The following is a 15,803-nucleotide window of genomic DNA, read 5'->3' as shown; positions in this document are numbered from 1 at the left end:
ATGAGCTGGATCTCTGTCCTAGCTTGTGTAGTAGGAACTTGTAATTCCTCTTGAAGGCGTTGTGCTGGTTGGATTTGGCTTTCTAGCAGGTCTGTTTCTCTTTCTTCCCCCTCAGGCTTATCAGCAATTTGAGGCAGAGGACAACATACAGATGGAGGGTGTTCCAAACTTGGTAAAAGCCATCAGACTTGGGAGGTAAGCTCTGATTTTTGAACAGGCAGGGTAGGCAGCTTTTACTGCCTAATTCTTCATGATACTCTCAAGAGGTAGATACTCCAGAGGCTTCTCTCTAGTTTCCTATAATATTACCTCCCATTTTTAGGCTTGATTGGTTTGATTTGAGAGGACTTTGATAATTAGGTTTGGTACTTCAGGTTGTTGAGTGTATTAGAATGACAGTGCTGGAGAAGGTTGTAGGTAGATCTTGAGCATAAGTTCATGTGGTAGTATTCTAGTGAAATGCTTTCTCATCAGCCTAAAAATACTAGAATGTTTGCGTTATATGCTCATCTGTATGTTGCTGAACTTTGTTTTTAATGAGTCCTTCTTCTTGCCCTCTCCCCCCTGCCCAGAAAGTCAACAAATTCCACAAAGTTTTAATGTTAAGACTTAAATTTTTTTCAGTGTAGACTAACAAACATGAATAGCAGTGTTTTTTGATGTCTGTAGTCTTATATCATGTAAGATATCTTAAATAATTTAATAAGGATATACATGACTTCATAAAGGCATAGCTGAGACAATGCATATTTAGCTTTCAGGATGTATTCTCATGTTGCAAAACACAGTGGACACTTCATAAATGTTGCAATGACGGACTGGGCTAACGAATTAGAAGCATCTTTCAGCTTTCCCCCCTCCCCCCACAACACTCAGCCATTGTATAGCTTCAAGCTAATTTTCTCATCTACCCTTTAGGAATTTGTCATCTTTAAGAAATAAATCACAAACTAAAATATTATAAGAGCTTTTTACATCGTTTCTTACTTTTAAGAAACTCTGATGCCAAGATTGATTGCTGTGCTTGGAGCCTTGTCTGGTTTGCCCCTTTGCAGACCTGGTGTGTTAGCCACGGCCAACATCCAGCTCCATTCTTCTTGGAGTGGATGTTTGTTATCAGAGTGGTTTCAGACTTCCACTCTTTTGTGCACAAGTGGAGTAAAATGAATCTGAGACGACAATTTGATTTTAAGCTTGCTTCTGTATGCCATTCTTCCTAATTTATTGCTGTTAGTTTCCTGTTACTACTGATAGGAATGCGTGTTTAATAGTGACTTAAATTTCTGTAAGGTTTTGGGGCCAGAATCTGATGGTCTTTGTCAAAATTCCTGTGGCTGTTCTTCGCTAGGTTCAGGTATCTTTTTTGTTCACCTCTTGATCTGTGGTCCTCAGGGAATATCTGGTTGGTTTCTTCTATGGTGTTTAATGGAAAAGGGAAGCGTGTTCTGTGGTTTGGCTTATTTTGTCAGGATTATCTCTTTGTTGGGAGGCATGTTTAAGGTAGAACAGACTGTGTTGTACATCATTCTGATGGTAGTGGGGAAAAAAATCTTAATGACAACTGCTAATATGCTATCTGTTGGGATTGGATAAACTTAATTTACATCCACTTATGACTGAAAGTTCCAGCTGTAGAGTTGCAATGGGAATATTAAAAAACAACACCCCCCCCCCCCCAAAAAAAAACCCACCACTTTGGTGAAACAAGAAATACTGAGGAGACTTCTGCTTGAGTTGGGCAGAGAGGAGAGCAGATGGATGCGGAGGGGCTGGTGGCTGTGGAAATCTTGTCCAGAAGAGAATTCCAAATGTGACTTGCATCATCTTCTAGGGCCTTTATTTTTTTACAAAAACTTTGTTTGTAACAAAAATAGTTACTCTAGGATCAGAGTTAATAAGGATATCCTCCTTGACTCTGCAGTACCGGCATCTACGTCCCACTGTCTTCTGTGACTTTATTTAAGGAAATGTTAAAAATTGGGCCACAGAAAGAGAAAATAGCTTGCTTCATTGTGGAACCTTAACCATTTTGAAAGCGTTTAATATATAGGTGATGATGGGAAGTGATTCAATAGATTTTGTTAAGGCAGGTTACGGACAGCATGGAGAAAGAAGGGTATTTGTAGCAGCTAATGCAGAGTTCATCTTCATGTAATTGTATTGTGTAAAGTAATTTTCCCAGAATCCATCAGATAAAATTAATCTCTAGGAGCCAGCGTTGGTTACCCTGTCCAGACACTAATATATCAAACAACTTCAGGGTGTTTCACCGTTGTTTGCTAATCTCCAGACAAGACTGCACTGTACTGTGACTCTTACTTGCCAGCATTAAGCAGCAGAATTTCAAATCAAAGCAGTGTTAGTCAGTGCTGAGCTGTAGCGAGGCTGTATTGCCTATTTCAGGGTACTTGGAAACTGTTTCTAAGGAAGGGAGCAGGCTTCACAAAACATGAGGCCAATTAGTAATGCAGTTTGCACTTTGTGATTTCTAGGCTATTTGCCTGCCCTGAAATAGGCTTTGTGCAACTGCAAAGTTATCAGAGCTTTGGCCTGTGTGGAAGGGAGAGACCCTGAGATCTTCTTTGGAGACTCCAGGAGTGGTGGATTGACAATGGTGGATGGCACACTCCTGTGTCCTGTCTTCTAGTTGCTGGATGATCAGTCTAAGGGAGTGAATAAAACTTGGTGCTCATATCAAACTTTATAAATTCTGCCACTTGTTTCTGTTGGCAGTTACCAAAGGCTTCCTTATTTTCCTTTAAATGTGTGTTCACAGAATCATAAAACAGTTGAGGTTGTAAGGAATCTCTGGAGATCATCTAGTCCAACTCCCCTGCTCAGAGCGGGGTCAGGTAAAGCAGGTTGCCCAGGACCATGTTCAGCCAAGTTTTGAGCGTCTCCAAGAATGGAGGCTCCACAACTGAGTAACCTGTTCCAGTGTTCAACATTGCTTAAAAATAATAAACCAGATTCTTCCATTCATTAGATAATATTTTGTGTACTCCACTGCCTCTGAACATATATTTATGTATTGGGCTGTAAAATATATATTTTTATATAGACAGTGCTGTAAACTTCTATGTCAATTGTTACTATTAGCCCCAAAGAGCTTTTGTTCAATTGGGTAATGGTGCAGAAATGAAAGCATTCAGTCTTGCATTAGTATGTATAAGGTTTGATTTGATGCTTTCAGTGAGATATTTAGAGGTAGAACGCGAAAGGTTGTGTCAAGGAACTCAGTGCCCTTATAGGAGCCAGATTAGATTAGGAGCTAAGAATGACTACACAAATTTGAGTGACTAGACAATTATGCATTTTGGTTCCAGCATTTGAGTCTGGCAAGGACTTTTGACTGAAATACCCACAGTAAAATATTGTGCCACAATGCAGAAATATGGAACAAAAAGAAATGGTATTTTGAGAAATAATTTTCAAAGGAGCCAGTTGGTGATAGCAAAATGTGCAAATAGCAAAGAAAATGCTGATATTTGTCTTCAGATAATGTGTGTTTGGCAATGAATCTCTAGAGGTTTGTAAATACAAACTTGAAGTTTTGGGGGCAGGGGGGAGGGCAAGTGGAATAAGCAGCCTCAGTTACAGAACTTGAAACACATGGCTATATCAAGGGTAATAAATATGTTCTCAAAAATGTGCAAACAGAAAGATGGAATTCACATCTCGGAAGCTAATAAAAAGCTTTCTGGTTGAATGAAAAGTGTTGTGTAAGGAAAGTACTGAATTCTTTCAATTTTTCTGCATAATAGTTGCATAGAGATATCACTGTTTCTTGTAGCTTATCTTCTCTTAATATTAGCTTACTTTCTAAAGTTTTGTTTAAATATGTTGGACTCTTAATTTCTTGGGAATTACAAAAGCAATCAAATTTTTTCTTTCACTGAATCTATTACTTCAGTACTCAGTGGAGTATGAGTGAATGCCAGCCAGCCTAAGAGTCTTAGATGTCACAACGTATGATTTGAAATTATGTAACGATACCTTGTTTATATTTGTTCCTGTTAAACACCTCTGGAAACTGTAATGTGGTTAAAGTCTAGGAAACCCACCTAAAGCCCTAACTGGAGCTCACAGCTCTCATCATAGATTAAGTCTAGCTATGTGACATGGCTTCTGCTGCTGCTTACATTTTACATGTGCACATGTGGATGTGTGAAAAGATCTGGACTGATGCAAGCAGTAAGCTGTTACTGCACTGGAAGTCCAGTCATTGGACTAGCAATCAGCAGGGGAAATAGTGTTTTGGCTCTTTGTGAGGACTCCAACTTGTAAGATTGTGATGCTATTGGTATATTCTGCAAGCGCATGCGTGAGAGTTTAAGAATGTAGCAACTGACATGCTCTTTATCTGGCCCTTTGCTATTCATTAGTAAGAATATTCTCAGCCGTGGTCTGGTTGCCTTGTGCTAGGCAAATCAAAGTCCCATTTACCAGAACTGACTTCAATTTAATTTTATTTTTTTCTTCCAGTTAGCAGACTTGAGGAGAGGGAGGCAGAACTCAAGAAAGAATACAATGCACTTCATTCAAGACATACAGAGGTAGGTTGTTAAGTCAAGATGAATTGAGAGTACCTCTGAAAATCTAGATCTGTGGAAAATTTCTGTCGTGAGAAATTGAGGAAATGACCAGACATTTTAGTTTATCCACTGATAACTGGATGTTTTCATTGCTGGTGTTGATTGTAACCAGGCTTCATTTTGTATGCAGCTTTCACCTCACATCTAGGTGTCTATTTTTGTTAGTTGGTTTGAACACACCTTTGTCAGTTGTGTAGCTATTTCTCAGTTATTCAAGCATTTTCAAAGAATAGGAGTTTGCTTTTTAATATTTTTAAGGCAATACTTCAAAGCACACTGAACTTCTCTGAAGTTTTAGTTTTGTTTTTTCAGAAGTTTTCACTCAGTGTTGGTATTACTTGTACCCTCAAAGAAACGTACACATTCAAAAACTAGCCTCTTGCTGAGAGTCATGATCAAAAGAAGTCCCTACCGTATTTATTTCTCACTGTTGAAAACAGTACTCACTACTGAAGATGGGACAAGCTTGGCTTTGTCTATGCTAAACTAAATAGAAATAACTTAAATAACAGCTGTACTTCCTGAGCTGCTTCTAGAGCAGCAAGGGACTCATGATGCATTGGTTTCAACAGTAGGTCATCTGTCCCATGCAGGGATGCTTAGTGTGTTTTAGTGAAGCAGTCAATAGGTTTTCTGAAGAATTTTGGTTGCTCCGAAGTCCCAATGTTGATGATAGTTCTTGTTCCTTCTGTTACTCTGTGATCGCTTTGCCATTGTTTGAAAGGTGGGGGAATGCAATACTAACTGTTTCTAGTTTAAAAGGCCTCATGTATGGAGACGGAAGGGAAACACAACAGAAGTAGGATTTGATTACCTTTAATGCCTCCCTAGCAACCTTAAGAACATGGGTTAGGCAAATGAAGTGTCATAATACTGACAACTGAAAGTGGCTCAGAACCTCAACAAGCATAGTCTTGTGTGACAAGACTTCTGCAGATCTTTAAGAAGACAGTCCTCTAAAAAAAAGTTTGAATCCATGTATTTACAGAAAGCCTAATCTATTTAGAGAAAGTTTTAAAGAGTTACTTTAGAATGTTGCGTGTTTTTTTTTTTTTTTTTTTTTTTTACTCAAAAATCTCCACTTTTCAAAAGTGACAAAGCTTAATGCTGCTCACCTAACTTGCAACATGTACTGTTCCTTGAAAATGATGTAAGCTTTATCGTGTTGGATGGAAGTACTTCAGACCTTAGGATACTGTGTGCTTGCAAAGTTCTGGTTTGTTATTGTAGTTAGAACCTGTGAGCACTATCATAATAGAAACAATGAAAGTTTTTATCGAATCCTGCTCTGCAGAGCAGAAGTTGACTAAATGAGTTTGGCACCATTAATTCTAGGAAATGCTAACGAAATGTTCTGTATATCTCTTCATGTAGATTTTGCTCCAAAATGGACAACAACCTCTGCTGGTTTGATTCAAATTTATTAAATGCTTAATATTCACTTTCTTGGGTGTAGGGAGAGGTGTTTCCTTGGGCTTTATTGTCAACGAGGTGACCGTCCTTTTTATGAAGAAATAACTTGTAAAATGGTATATTCATACCTCCTATGCTCCTAAAATCAGATCTCATGTATTTCTGTGCTCCTCCCTTTCAGCACTTCATTTTAATTCATCTGCTCTCCAGTCTCAGCATTTTCATTGTTTCCTTTCAATTTTGCATCTTTTTCCCTTTGTCTAGCCATCTTTCCTTGAGAATATTTCTGCTTTTGCCTGTATAGACTTTGATCCCTGGCTTTAGGTGATAAGCTTGTGTATGTACCATTACAGAAGTACACAAAATTCTCAGGTCACCAGTTGGCAGCTGCTGAAATACAACAGTATGTTAAAAATGGGTCATGGTGAGTTGGAGCAATGGGTTTGCAGGCTGCGAAAGCTCAGCTCTGGTGTGGGGCTAGGGACAGAGGAAAGTTATAGGCAGATCTCACTGCTGGTAAAAGGTTGGGAGCCTGTTTAACAGTTGTGTGAATATCCTCAGGAAGTTAACTAAATGCACCTTATCTTCATTTGCAAATGCATTTCTGAGCGCTGTTAGACCATTGTCAGTTTTGCAAAGTATGAACTCTGTCATACTTCGCTCTAGTCATAACATATAGACAGTCTCAGAAGGGGCAGCCTGTTAATGCTGGTATCTGTGTGTTTAAGACTGAGGGGCTGAAATCCAAAGAGACTATCTGATAATAGTTCCTTCTTCCCCCTTCCCCTTTGATTTTTCTGCTTCCCTTTCTCCCACAAATTCTAGTGTTTTAGGTCTGCTGGTGAGTTTAGTTTTTTACTTCTAAAGCAAGATACTTTGGCTAATGTTCTGCCTATTTTAAGCATTGTTATCAAGCATATTGGGTTAAATACATCTCTCACAATGCTAGTTTCTGAAATGTTTCCTATTTTTGTATTTTTTGAGAAAAGAATAAGTTTTCCTTCTTAATCAGCTTCACTGCTGTTTCTGCAAGTAATCTGTCTTTGGTGCTTACTGAAATGACAATTGTTTTTCTTTCAATTGACCAAATAGTGAATGGAGCATTAGGAAGACTTTTAGCTCCTTTTGCAGTGATTGCTTGACAGGTGTCTCAATAACTATGTGACTTGACTTGCAGTCTTCATTTCCAGCCATGTTTCTCTATTCTGCTTGCCTCTGCTACTTGCTCCCCTCCTTATCCCCCCTGCCCCTCTTTATCTCACACCTCAGTATCTCTGACTTGAATGGCTTTCTCCTCCAGCTCTTGACCTTACTGAGAGTCTGTAAGCATGTCCTCTTTCAACTGTAGCTGGGGTGGCTGAAGAGATCACCTCTGAAGAGGTCACCACCTGCTTGTGGCCACCTCTTTGGAGGTTACTTTGCAGTTTGCTGCTCAGCTGCTCATGGGAGTTGCATCTAAACCATTTCAGTCAAGATGGACTGAGACCTCCTTCAACTGATTAAGCTGTGGGAAGTTAAAACTGATGTGAATTGGAGAACTGATTGCCTCACCCATGTATGCTTTGTGCTAAGTGCTAGGAGTGCGCCTTGGACCTCAGCCTGCCAGAGACAGTGTTCTGCATTGCAGCTCCAGGGCACCAGCCTGCCCTAGCAACAAGGTGCTTTTTGTTGCAGCTGCAGAGACAGCAGCACTGCATTGACTTGCTAGAGCTCTAGGAAGAGCCTTTAGCCTTCTTCATCCTTCTGTTAAATCAGCCTCTGTCTTCCACTTCCTTGCTGTTTTGCATAGAGTGGGAGATGAGCTAATGGGTTTGAGTGGAATAAATTCCCTGAAGCTTCCTCCCCCTAGTAAGCCTGTGCTTGAGCTAACTGGCTTAGTTTGGAATGGGTAAGGGTGGAATTACCTGAGCAGCTGGGAAGGTGGAGGGGAGCTGGGGCTCTGTAGTAGGCAGCTGGGAGGATAACCTGTTCAGTCAGAACAAGATGTATGAATACACCTCGAACATGTTCCTACATCCATGTTGTGATTCCCTGCGTAGTTAACATGTTCTGTTCCTTTGTCTCTTCTCTGCTTGTAAGGCATTTTGGTCTGATACTGATCTTGCTCCGCTCTACTACTTAGAATGGAGTAGCACAGATAAGTTTATATTAAGATAATAAGACAGCATGCTGGAGAGCTCCTGGAGTGAATTTTAACTTCTGGAATTATGACTGTGCAAAATATTACCATTTTTGTATAGCTGTGAATGACCATATGCAGTACATGACCATGCAGCCATAATGGCAGTATGCTAGAAAGTTGAAGGGCTGACAGAGGTCTAATCTGAGTATTTTTGGACCTCTGCTCTGTAGAATTAGAAAAGAATTCCTTGTTATTAGGTTATAGCTTATCTCAAAATCTCTTCTGTATAATTGAAAATCAATTGACTCCATACATTATCTGTGTAAAAGCAACAGTTACTTGTAGACCCTTCTTTTGCATGTACCTGTTGGCACTTCTTTGCCTTTGCTTGTAAAGAGATGATCATGTGTTCTGCTCTGAAAGGGTCACTAGCAGCAACATATGAGTAGGAAGTAAAGGGTCATATTTTCTTTTGCTGCATAGTTAATAGGGCACCTTTCATGAGTATGGCACTAGCTTTTTAGAAGCTTGACTGAAGACATTATCCTTCAGTTGGGAAGCTGAGGAAAAGCAGTACTTTGGCATTTACTTGATAATTGCCTAACTCCTGTAGCACTTTACTGCACAGACTTCCAAAAGGAAACCTTTTTTCTGTTTAAGGAAATGCTTCTTTTTATCCTTTGGGAAATGCACAGCTAAAATATGGTTCGATATCTCTTTCCCTGACACGCACAATATGGGCTTAGCTTAATGAAGCATAATTGGGCCATGCAAGTTTCTCACTGTTTTGCTCTGATACAATGTGACAGAACAGTGAGCCGTCTCTGGCATTGGGAATGTACTTTGTCATGTTGATCTGCATAAACAAATATCCAGTCCCAGTGGATATACTGGAGCAAGTCCCAGTATAGGGAAGTAGGAAGAGAAGATTAAGTGGAGATGTCTAATTATAATTTTGACAAAGTGTGGTACCAATGTTAGTCTCTTTAAGATTAGACTTTAGATATCTGCTTGAACAAATAGTTTTCCTAAAGATTCATTCTAAGCATGATAGCTTGGTATATAAAGCATGGATTTAAAATCTCTTCATATTAATGTATCTGGCAGCAGTGTCATCTTACATTTGGATAAAGATGCATCTAACTCAGTGGGAATGATGCTTTTACTTAGGTGACTAGCTCACCACAAAGCCTTAAAGATACTAGAGGGTTACATGGAAGTATGTTTAGGACTCTTGTACTGAATCAAGGAGATTCTAAAAATGTCTACTACGTTATTAAATCTAGATTATGTAGGACGCAGGAAGATCTATATATACACATATTGGTCACACATTCCCCAAGGAGGAGCCAAACCTGATTGGATCTGCAGGGTGAGCAGTGAGTGCTGAAGCCCAGAGCCTGGTCTAGCAGTGAAAGAATTATTAAGTTCTGTCCTGGGACGCCTGAAAGCAATGGCACAGAAAGGGAGGAGGGGTTAACAGGTAAAGGAAGGTAGAAAGGGGATGCTCTCAACCTGGTTAAGGAAAAAGATGCAGATAAAGCCGTAACATAGTACATACACATTTCTTTGTGACACTGAAAGTATCGGGTTCATGTGCATTGGGAGTGATCAAATTTATATGGGTAGGAATAGAAACTAGTGACAGGAGGCTTATTGTCTTTCACTGGATCCTGAAATTTAAGATCAAAAAAAAAATTGCAGTGCTTTTGACAGTGTTAAACTTCTCACAAGCTGCATGAGGAAACCAAGCTGAGCATGGTTATCACTGGAGTGACTTGCATTTGAGGAAAATGGCTTTCATATTCATGTTGTAACGTTCTCAAACTCATTCTAGTCAGTTTGGACATACCGTGCTGTAAAATGATGAGCTAAAGTATGAGTTTTGAAAATGCAGTTAACTACATAAGGTGATTTCCCCCCCCCCCCCATTCTTAATTAACTTTAATCCCTTCAGTTAACAGTAATTGAGCAATGGACCTATAGCAATACCTATAGTTTACACTCTGTATGCCGAAGTATGGAGACTTGCAGATTTGCTTGTTTTGCCATCAGTGTTGTCTTCCTCTGCAGAGCAGTGCTATACTTAGTCCTTTAAATTGACCTGCCCTCCAGCCTCTGTGGGTAACAAATATGATGAGACATTTCAGTAAACAAAAGAAGAATAGACTGAAGGGAGAGAAGAAAGTAGGTTAAACATGCTCTTTGCAGAAAATGGAAGGTGTGCAGGTTTTACTGACCCTACTTTTTTTTTTTCAGGTATTAGCTTTTTCCCATAAAGGGGGGAATAATAAGTCAGTTTCTGTCCATTGGCTAAAAAAGCACTACAGACTTTCTGTTTAAAATATTAGAACTTTAGAAAAACTAATAGCTGTGTTGCAAACTGAAATTTTTGCAGGTAAGTTGGCTTTTATTCAGTAATACCTCCCCTGTATGAACAGGTACAGTGTTGTCTAGTGTGCATTTCAAAGTTACGCATTGTTTTTGCTGGGAATTCAGCAAAAGCTTCATCTATATTACAATAAACTTGTTGCTATGTAAAACTACATACAGACACCATCAGAACTCCTAGTTTTGATTGTTCAAGTGGAAGCAGAAAAACAAGAAATGTAGGTAGGTGAAGGTGGAGCTTTGGATTCTTTCTACTGTTTTGGCAAATGAGCAAGCCTTTAAAAAAGGTTTGGGAAGCAAATGCGACGGTCATAGTAGAACACTGCATTTGTATCATTATGTTGAAGGATAAATTTCATAAGCTTTTGACAGCGGTTAAAGTATATTATATAATGTTCCTCTAAAAATAGTAAGAGGTTTTTTTCTGCTCAGAATTGCAATTAATTAGTTCAGTTGAATGCGGGAAAATCCAAGATCTGTACATAACCCAGTACTTAGCATATAATTATTTATTTATGCAACATCAGGATATCTTAAGCCTCTGATACACTCTGATACAAAAAAAAGTCTTAGACCAAGAATATATAGTTAGTGCTGGTGACCAGTGTTTGCGAAGAAACTGGTTTTAACTGAAGTTAATAGCATCTGAAGTCCAAGCTTACTGGCACTGGACATACCAGCACTGACTTGAGAGTAACAAAATGATGTAAATTCCCAGCTTTTGCTGAATTCAGTTCTAATGGATGTAAATGCCAGACACCTTCATACAAGAAGGGAAAAAATTAAAAGGTTTTACCATAATGTTGTTTGTACAAATGTTTTAATATAGGTATTCTAAAAGTGTGTGTGTATATCTTTCTAGACTAACAGAAGAAATTAGTTTTGCAGAATAGGCATTTTTTCCAGGAAAAAAAAAGAAAGAAAACCTTTGAGCTGCGACACGAGTATGTCTTAGGAAACGATTACACTCAATTCTTGTGCTGTACACCTATGACTTCTTTTTTTGCTTTTTGTTCGAGTGCCCTGAATGTGAGTGCGGAAATGCTGGAATTACCAAATGTACGTGGGCTTCCCTTTAGAGTTTTCAAGTTTTCATTTCACAGATACATGTTGTCCAATTTTAACCTTTTGGAATGGTGTAGTGATACCTGGTATTCCCTCCATGTGTGTCTTGGATCAGTTACATACCAAGTAGCATGATCCTTTGGTTGACGGGAATCAGGGTTCATTAAATATGTGCTTGACTGCAGGAGTCGGCGTGTTGGCCTGCAGTTGTCTCTCTTAAAAAAAAAAAAAAAAAAAAAAAAAAAAAAAAAAAAGAGAGAGAGAGAACAAGCAAGAAAAGCTCTTTTGGAGTGCTATAAATCCACAGGTGCGCCATCCTTTTTATGAGAAGGCAAATTTAGATAATTTGAAACCAAAGTTTTGTGTGTTCTGTGTTAGGATAAATTGATTTGAATGCTGGAAGAAAAGGAGGAAGAAGAGATGCTGACTTCATATTTCTGCCATCAGAACTCATCTGATTCTTAGTTTGTGGATTCATTTTGTTGACTGCTTCGGGTGCATGTCACCCGAGCTTTGGTGCAGTTCTTTTGTTGGGCTGTACTGAAACGTGTTGAGAGTCATGTAGTAAGTTGTTGATATCTGCTAGAGATTCTTAAATATCTTAGTCTCCAAAATGGATCTGAGCATAAACTTAGGTATATGCTATTTTTAGTGAGTATAATTTACCCGATCAATAATGCATAGCTTACATAGTGCTATTTTTCTTCCTGAGTTTTTGCTTCCTGAGTTGAAGAATGAGAGCACAGTGTATGCACTTTACAAAATACCCTTCTTAATTATATAAAACTCTTTTGTAGAAAGGGTAAGTCCATGTTTTGTTTACTGTCCTGCTTCTCTAGAGACTTTAATTCTTGACTCAGTGTGGTCTAAAAAAATCTTTATTTTCCTCTTGTAAAGCTATCTGAATATTTAGTTGATAGGAAGCTTCTGTTACCATCAGAAATATCATTGTTAATAGCTAGTGATATATCCAATAGGTTGATTGCTTTGTCAGGAAAGCAGTTTAAACAACTGTCTTTTGAAGATAGAATCTCCTTTTGCAAAATTGCAGAGAGGAGAAATGAGGGGAGTATATGTCTTTGACCTTTTCTAAGCTGACACTAAATCATGAATAAATGGTCACATAAGTAGCAAACCAAATAAACTCAGCTAATGTCTAAATTAGTTGTTGAGTCTTATTATCTGATGGGATTTGCTAATAGAAATGAAGTTAAATGCTAAAACTGTGCTATTCTCAGAGCATTCTCCTGGAATGACCTATGTCATTTGTGCAGATTGCGCATGTAAGTATATTTAAACCTTATTTCCAACTCTGACTTCTAGCATACCTTAAGTTAAGAAAGAAAACCAAACAATCTTTATGCTATTTGGGGAGGTCTAATGTTAAAAAGTAACGTAAAATATTCTCTTAGTATTTTAAAATGCAGTCTAAAAGAAGGCCTATTTGTTGTTCTACCCTGGTGTAATCTTTAAAGCTTTTTCAATTGTGCCTCTTATCCAGAGAGCAGGAATGGTATGAATCGACCTAATCTTAGTTGTTGTAGTCATGCGGTTGACTCGGTGAAAAACCCTATTGTGCCAAGCTGTATAACTGCCTAAAATCATTCTTAAACTGCAAATGCCAACATTTGACATCGTCGTAATACGTTTTAAAAATGATGAACAAAGTGTGGCCGTTCCGGTGAAAAGCTGCATCCGTTGCCTCGTTCAAGTTTTGTTCTATTCCTTGTTCTTATAGATATCTGAACTTCATTGTGAGTCGAGGGGAAGGTGTGTTTAGACTGTTAATGGAGAGGTGGGAAAAGAAAATGGACTGACTCTATTTACAGCAGACCTAGTAATACATTATGCTAATGTATGCTTGTGGTGGGTGCTACCCAGGCTAGAAGCCAAATTGTTTTGAATTTAATTTACTTTTCAAATATGAATTTGATAAATGCCAACCCCAATATTGGAAGTTCAAGACTTGATTAAGTATGAAAATGCTGGTTTGTGCCTTAGTCTCCCTCGCTTGCTTTTTTCTCCTCTTTCCTCCATATTCCTCAATTTAGTGTACATCAGGTTATTGCCGACCTTTGTAATCTGCACTTACAGGCATTGGAAACTTCTGCTTGTAATCCCGTGTGCACTGTGTGTGCTATTAGGATGTTTCCTGTGCGTAAATGCACAAAAGTTCTCTTTTTAGTGGGCTTCTGTTCTGGCTTGTGGTGTTAAATACTGTCTTGCTTCTTTCTTTATTCGTTTCTTTCACGTTTCTGAATGCTTTTATAGGGGAAGACTACAATGTATTGGCCAAGAATTATGCAACTGCAGTAAGGTAAATGGTATTAAATATTTCTTACTGTTTCTTTATCACTTTAAACAGATGATTCACAATTATATGGAACACTTGGAAAGAACCAAACTTCATCAGCTCACGGGGGGCGATCAGCTAGAGTCCACGACCCACAGCAGAATTAGGTAAGCTTTGTTGTGCTCTCACCCTGAACTGAAAGACAAAAATCCATTCATTTGTGTTTGCAAGACTTTGTTCTTTAATCCTCCAACAATGGTTTGGCTGAATCGGAAAGATTTGTTGTATGATTGGAATGCAGTAAGAGAATAGTGTAGAAATCAGTAGAAAAAAGCTTTTGCTATTGTGCTGCTAAATGTTTAAGGCTGAGGTACAAAAATCTATCTCAACAATTTCAGCTTTTTTAAGAGCGTTCTCATTCAGGTAGGCAGTGAAAATGCCGGCGGTTCTCCCCAAACACTTGCTGTCTTTCCGTTGCTTTGTGTGCAGCTTTGTGAAGGTGCGTATCCCGATACCCGCTTGTTGCGAGAGCTCCGTGTGAATATATTATGCAGATTTGGGTGCTTTCTAGCCAATGGAGCCCATGTGCAAGGGGGAGCGAAGAGCTCCCGAGCGGGCTGGGTGTCTGCATCGCTGCATCGATGCCGCGAGGCGCCCGGCGCGGGGGGAGGAGAGGTGATGTCATTGCTTTGGAGCTGCTGCAGAAGAGTGCAAAGCCGCTGCTGATGGCATTGTTTTTGTGGCAGCGGCTGAATGACAGACTTTGCCTACAAAGATACACCCGCGGCCCCTGTGTAGCCTTCTCGGTTCCGGCGTTTCACCATGCCAGCACAGCGCCATGAATCCTGGATGCATGCTGCTATTTGTGTTTGGCTTCGTTGGCGGGGCGGTGGTCATTAATTCAGCTATCTTAGTGTCTCTCTCCGTTTTGCTGCTTGTGCACTTTTCTATTTCTACTGGTGTGCCCGCTCTGACGCAGAACCTGCCGAGGATACTCAGGTACTCCGAGCTCCCGAGCCTTAGCTTCCTGTGCTCACTCGTGTTCTCTGCTTTCTGTTTTCTTTTAAAACAAAGAGCAAGGATAAATTGGAGATGTAAATTATATATAAACTTCAGATTCTTCTATAAAGTTAGTATTCAAAGACTGAGCTCAGCAATTTTCTTACACACTCAAATTTCATTGCCTTTTTTTAAGCAAGTACAAGGTCAGTTTATGCATTTCTTTAGAAAGCTATTCGTCTTACAGTAACCTGCAAAAAAAGCTGTGATGATAAATGTAGCAGATAAAGCTCATGTTCAGTGTATTGTCAGGTACTTGGCTGATGTAGCCGTAAATGGATGCAGACTGAGGCCTTATACTTAGACATTTCTTTTTTTGTTTTAATTGAGAGAATTACATAGGATTATTTAATTGATAATCTGCTCAAATACATGGTAATTAGTCTAGTGCATTTAAAAAATTTCTGGGCTATTTGTTGGGGAAAAATCTTTCATTATTTGAGCATTAGAGCTCTTAAAGCCTATTCACTATTGTTCAACCAAATGTTATCCTCTCCTCTCTTTCTGTGCTTGTATGGCACGCTGCCAGCTCTGTCTGTCCTCTCTCAAGTTATGTTCTGTTTGTCCTAGTTGCCTGGAGCAGTAGCAGATACGCATTAGAGCATTGTTACCAAAAGTAATCTTGACACACATATTAGTATTATAACTACAAATGGAAAACAATTGGGAAAGCTTTAAAGTGTAACTTTCTGACCTAAAACATTGATACACTTTGACTGTGCCTGTAAATTTAGTAACAGACTTTATTTGCAGAGAAATACTGGAAATATTTTGTCCTCTGAAGAAGCAGTGTGGTGCTTTTTTTGGCTCCAATACATGGCTAATATGTAGACTTTTTGTAGTGGGCTTTTTAACTTAGGTCTCT

The 15,803-nt window shown here is 39.0% G+C and overlaps 1 protein-coding gene across 5 annotated transcripts in view; it reads left to right on the top strand.

Annotated features, from left to right (window-relative positions):
- SPAG9 (sperm associated antigen 9) overlaps positions 1-15,803 on the top strand; it is a 72,802-nt gene that overhangs the window by 18,777 nt on the left and 38,222 nt on the right. For 3 of the 5 annotated variants that reach the window (XM_026099129.2, XM_026099130.2, XM_026099128.2), the window contains exons 3-4: positions 4,486-4,556; positions 13,952-14,046. In XM_026099129.2, coding sequence (XP_025954914.2) covers positions 4,486-4,556; positions 13,952-14,046 — 166 coding nt within the window. Of the gene's footprint in view, positions 1-4,485; positions 4,557-13,951; positions 14,047-14,636; positions 14,879-15,803 lie in introns of those variants that run through there. The other 2 variants (XM_026099132.2, XM_026099131.2) reach the window with 1 other exon arrangement.

Source organism: Dromaius novaehollandiae, chromosome 18 (assembly GCF_036370855.1).
Source record: "Dromaius novaehollandiae isolate bDroNov1 chromosome 18, bDroNov1.hap1, whole genome shotgun sequence".
NCBI lineage: Eukaryota > Metazoa > Chordata > Aves > Casuariiformes > Dromaiidae > Dromaius > Dromaius novaehollandiae.
This window is presented reverse-complemented; position numbering and strand designations above follow the sequence as displayed.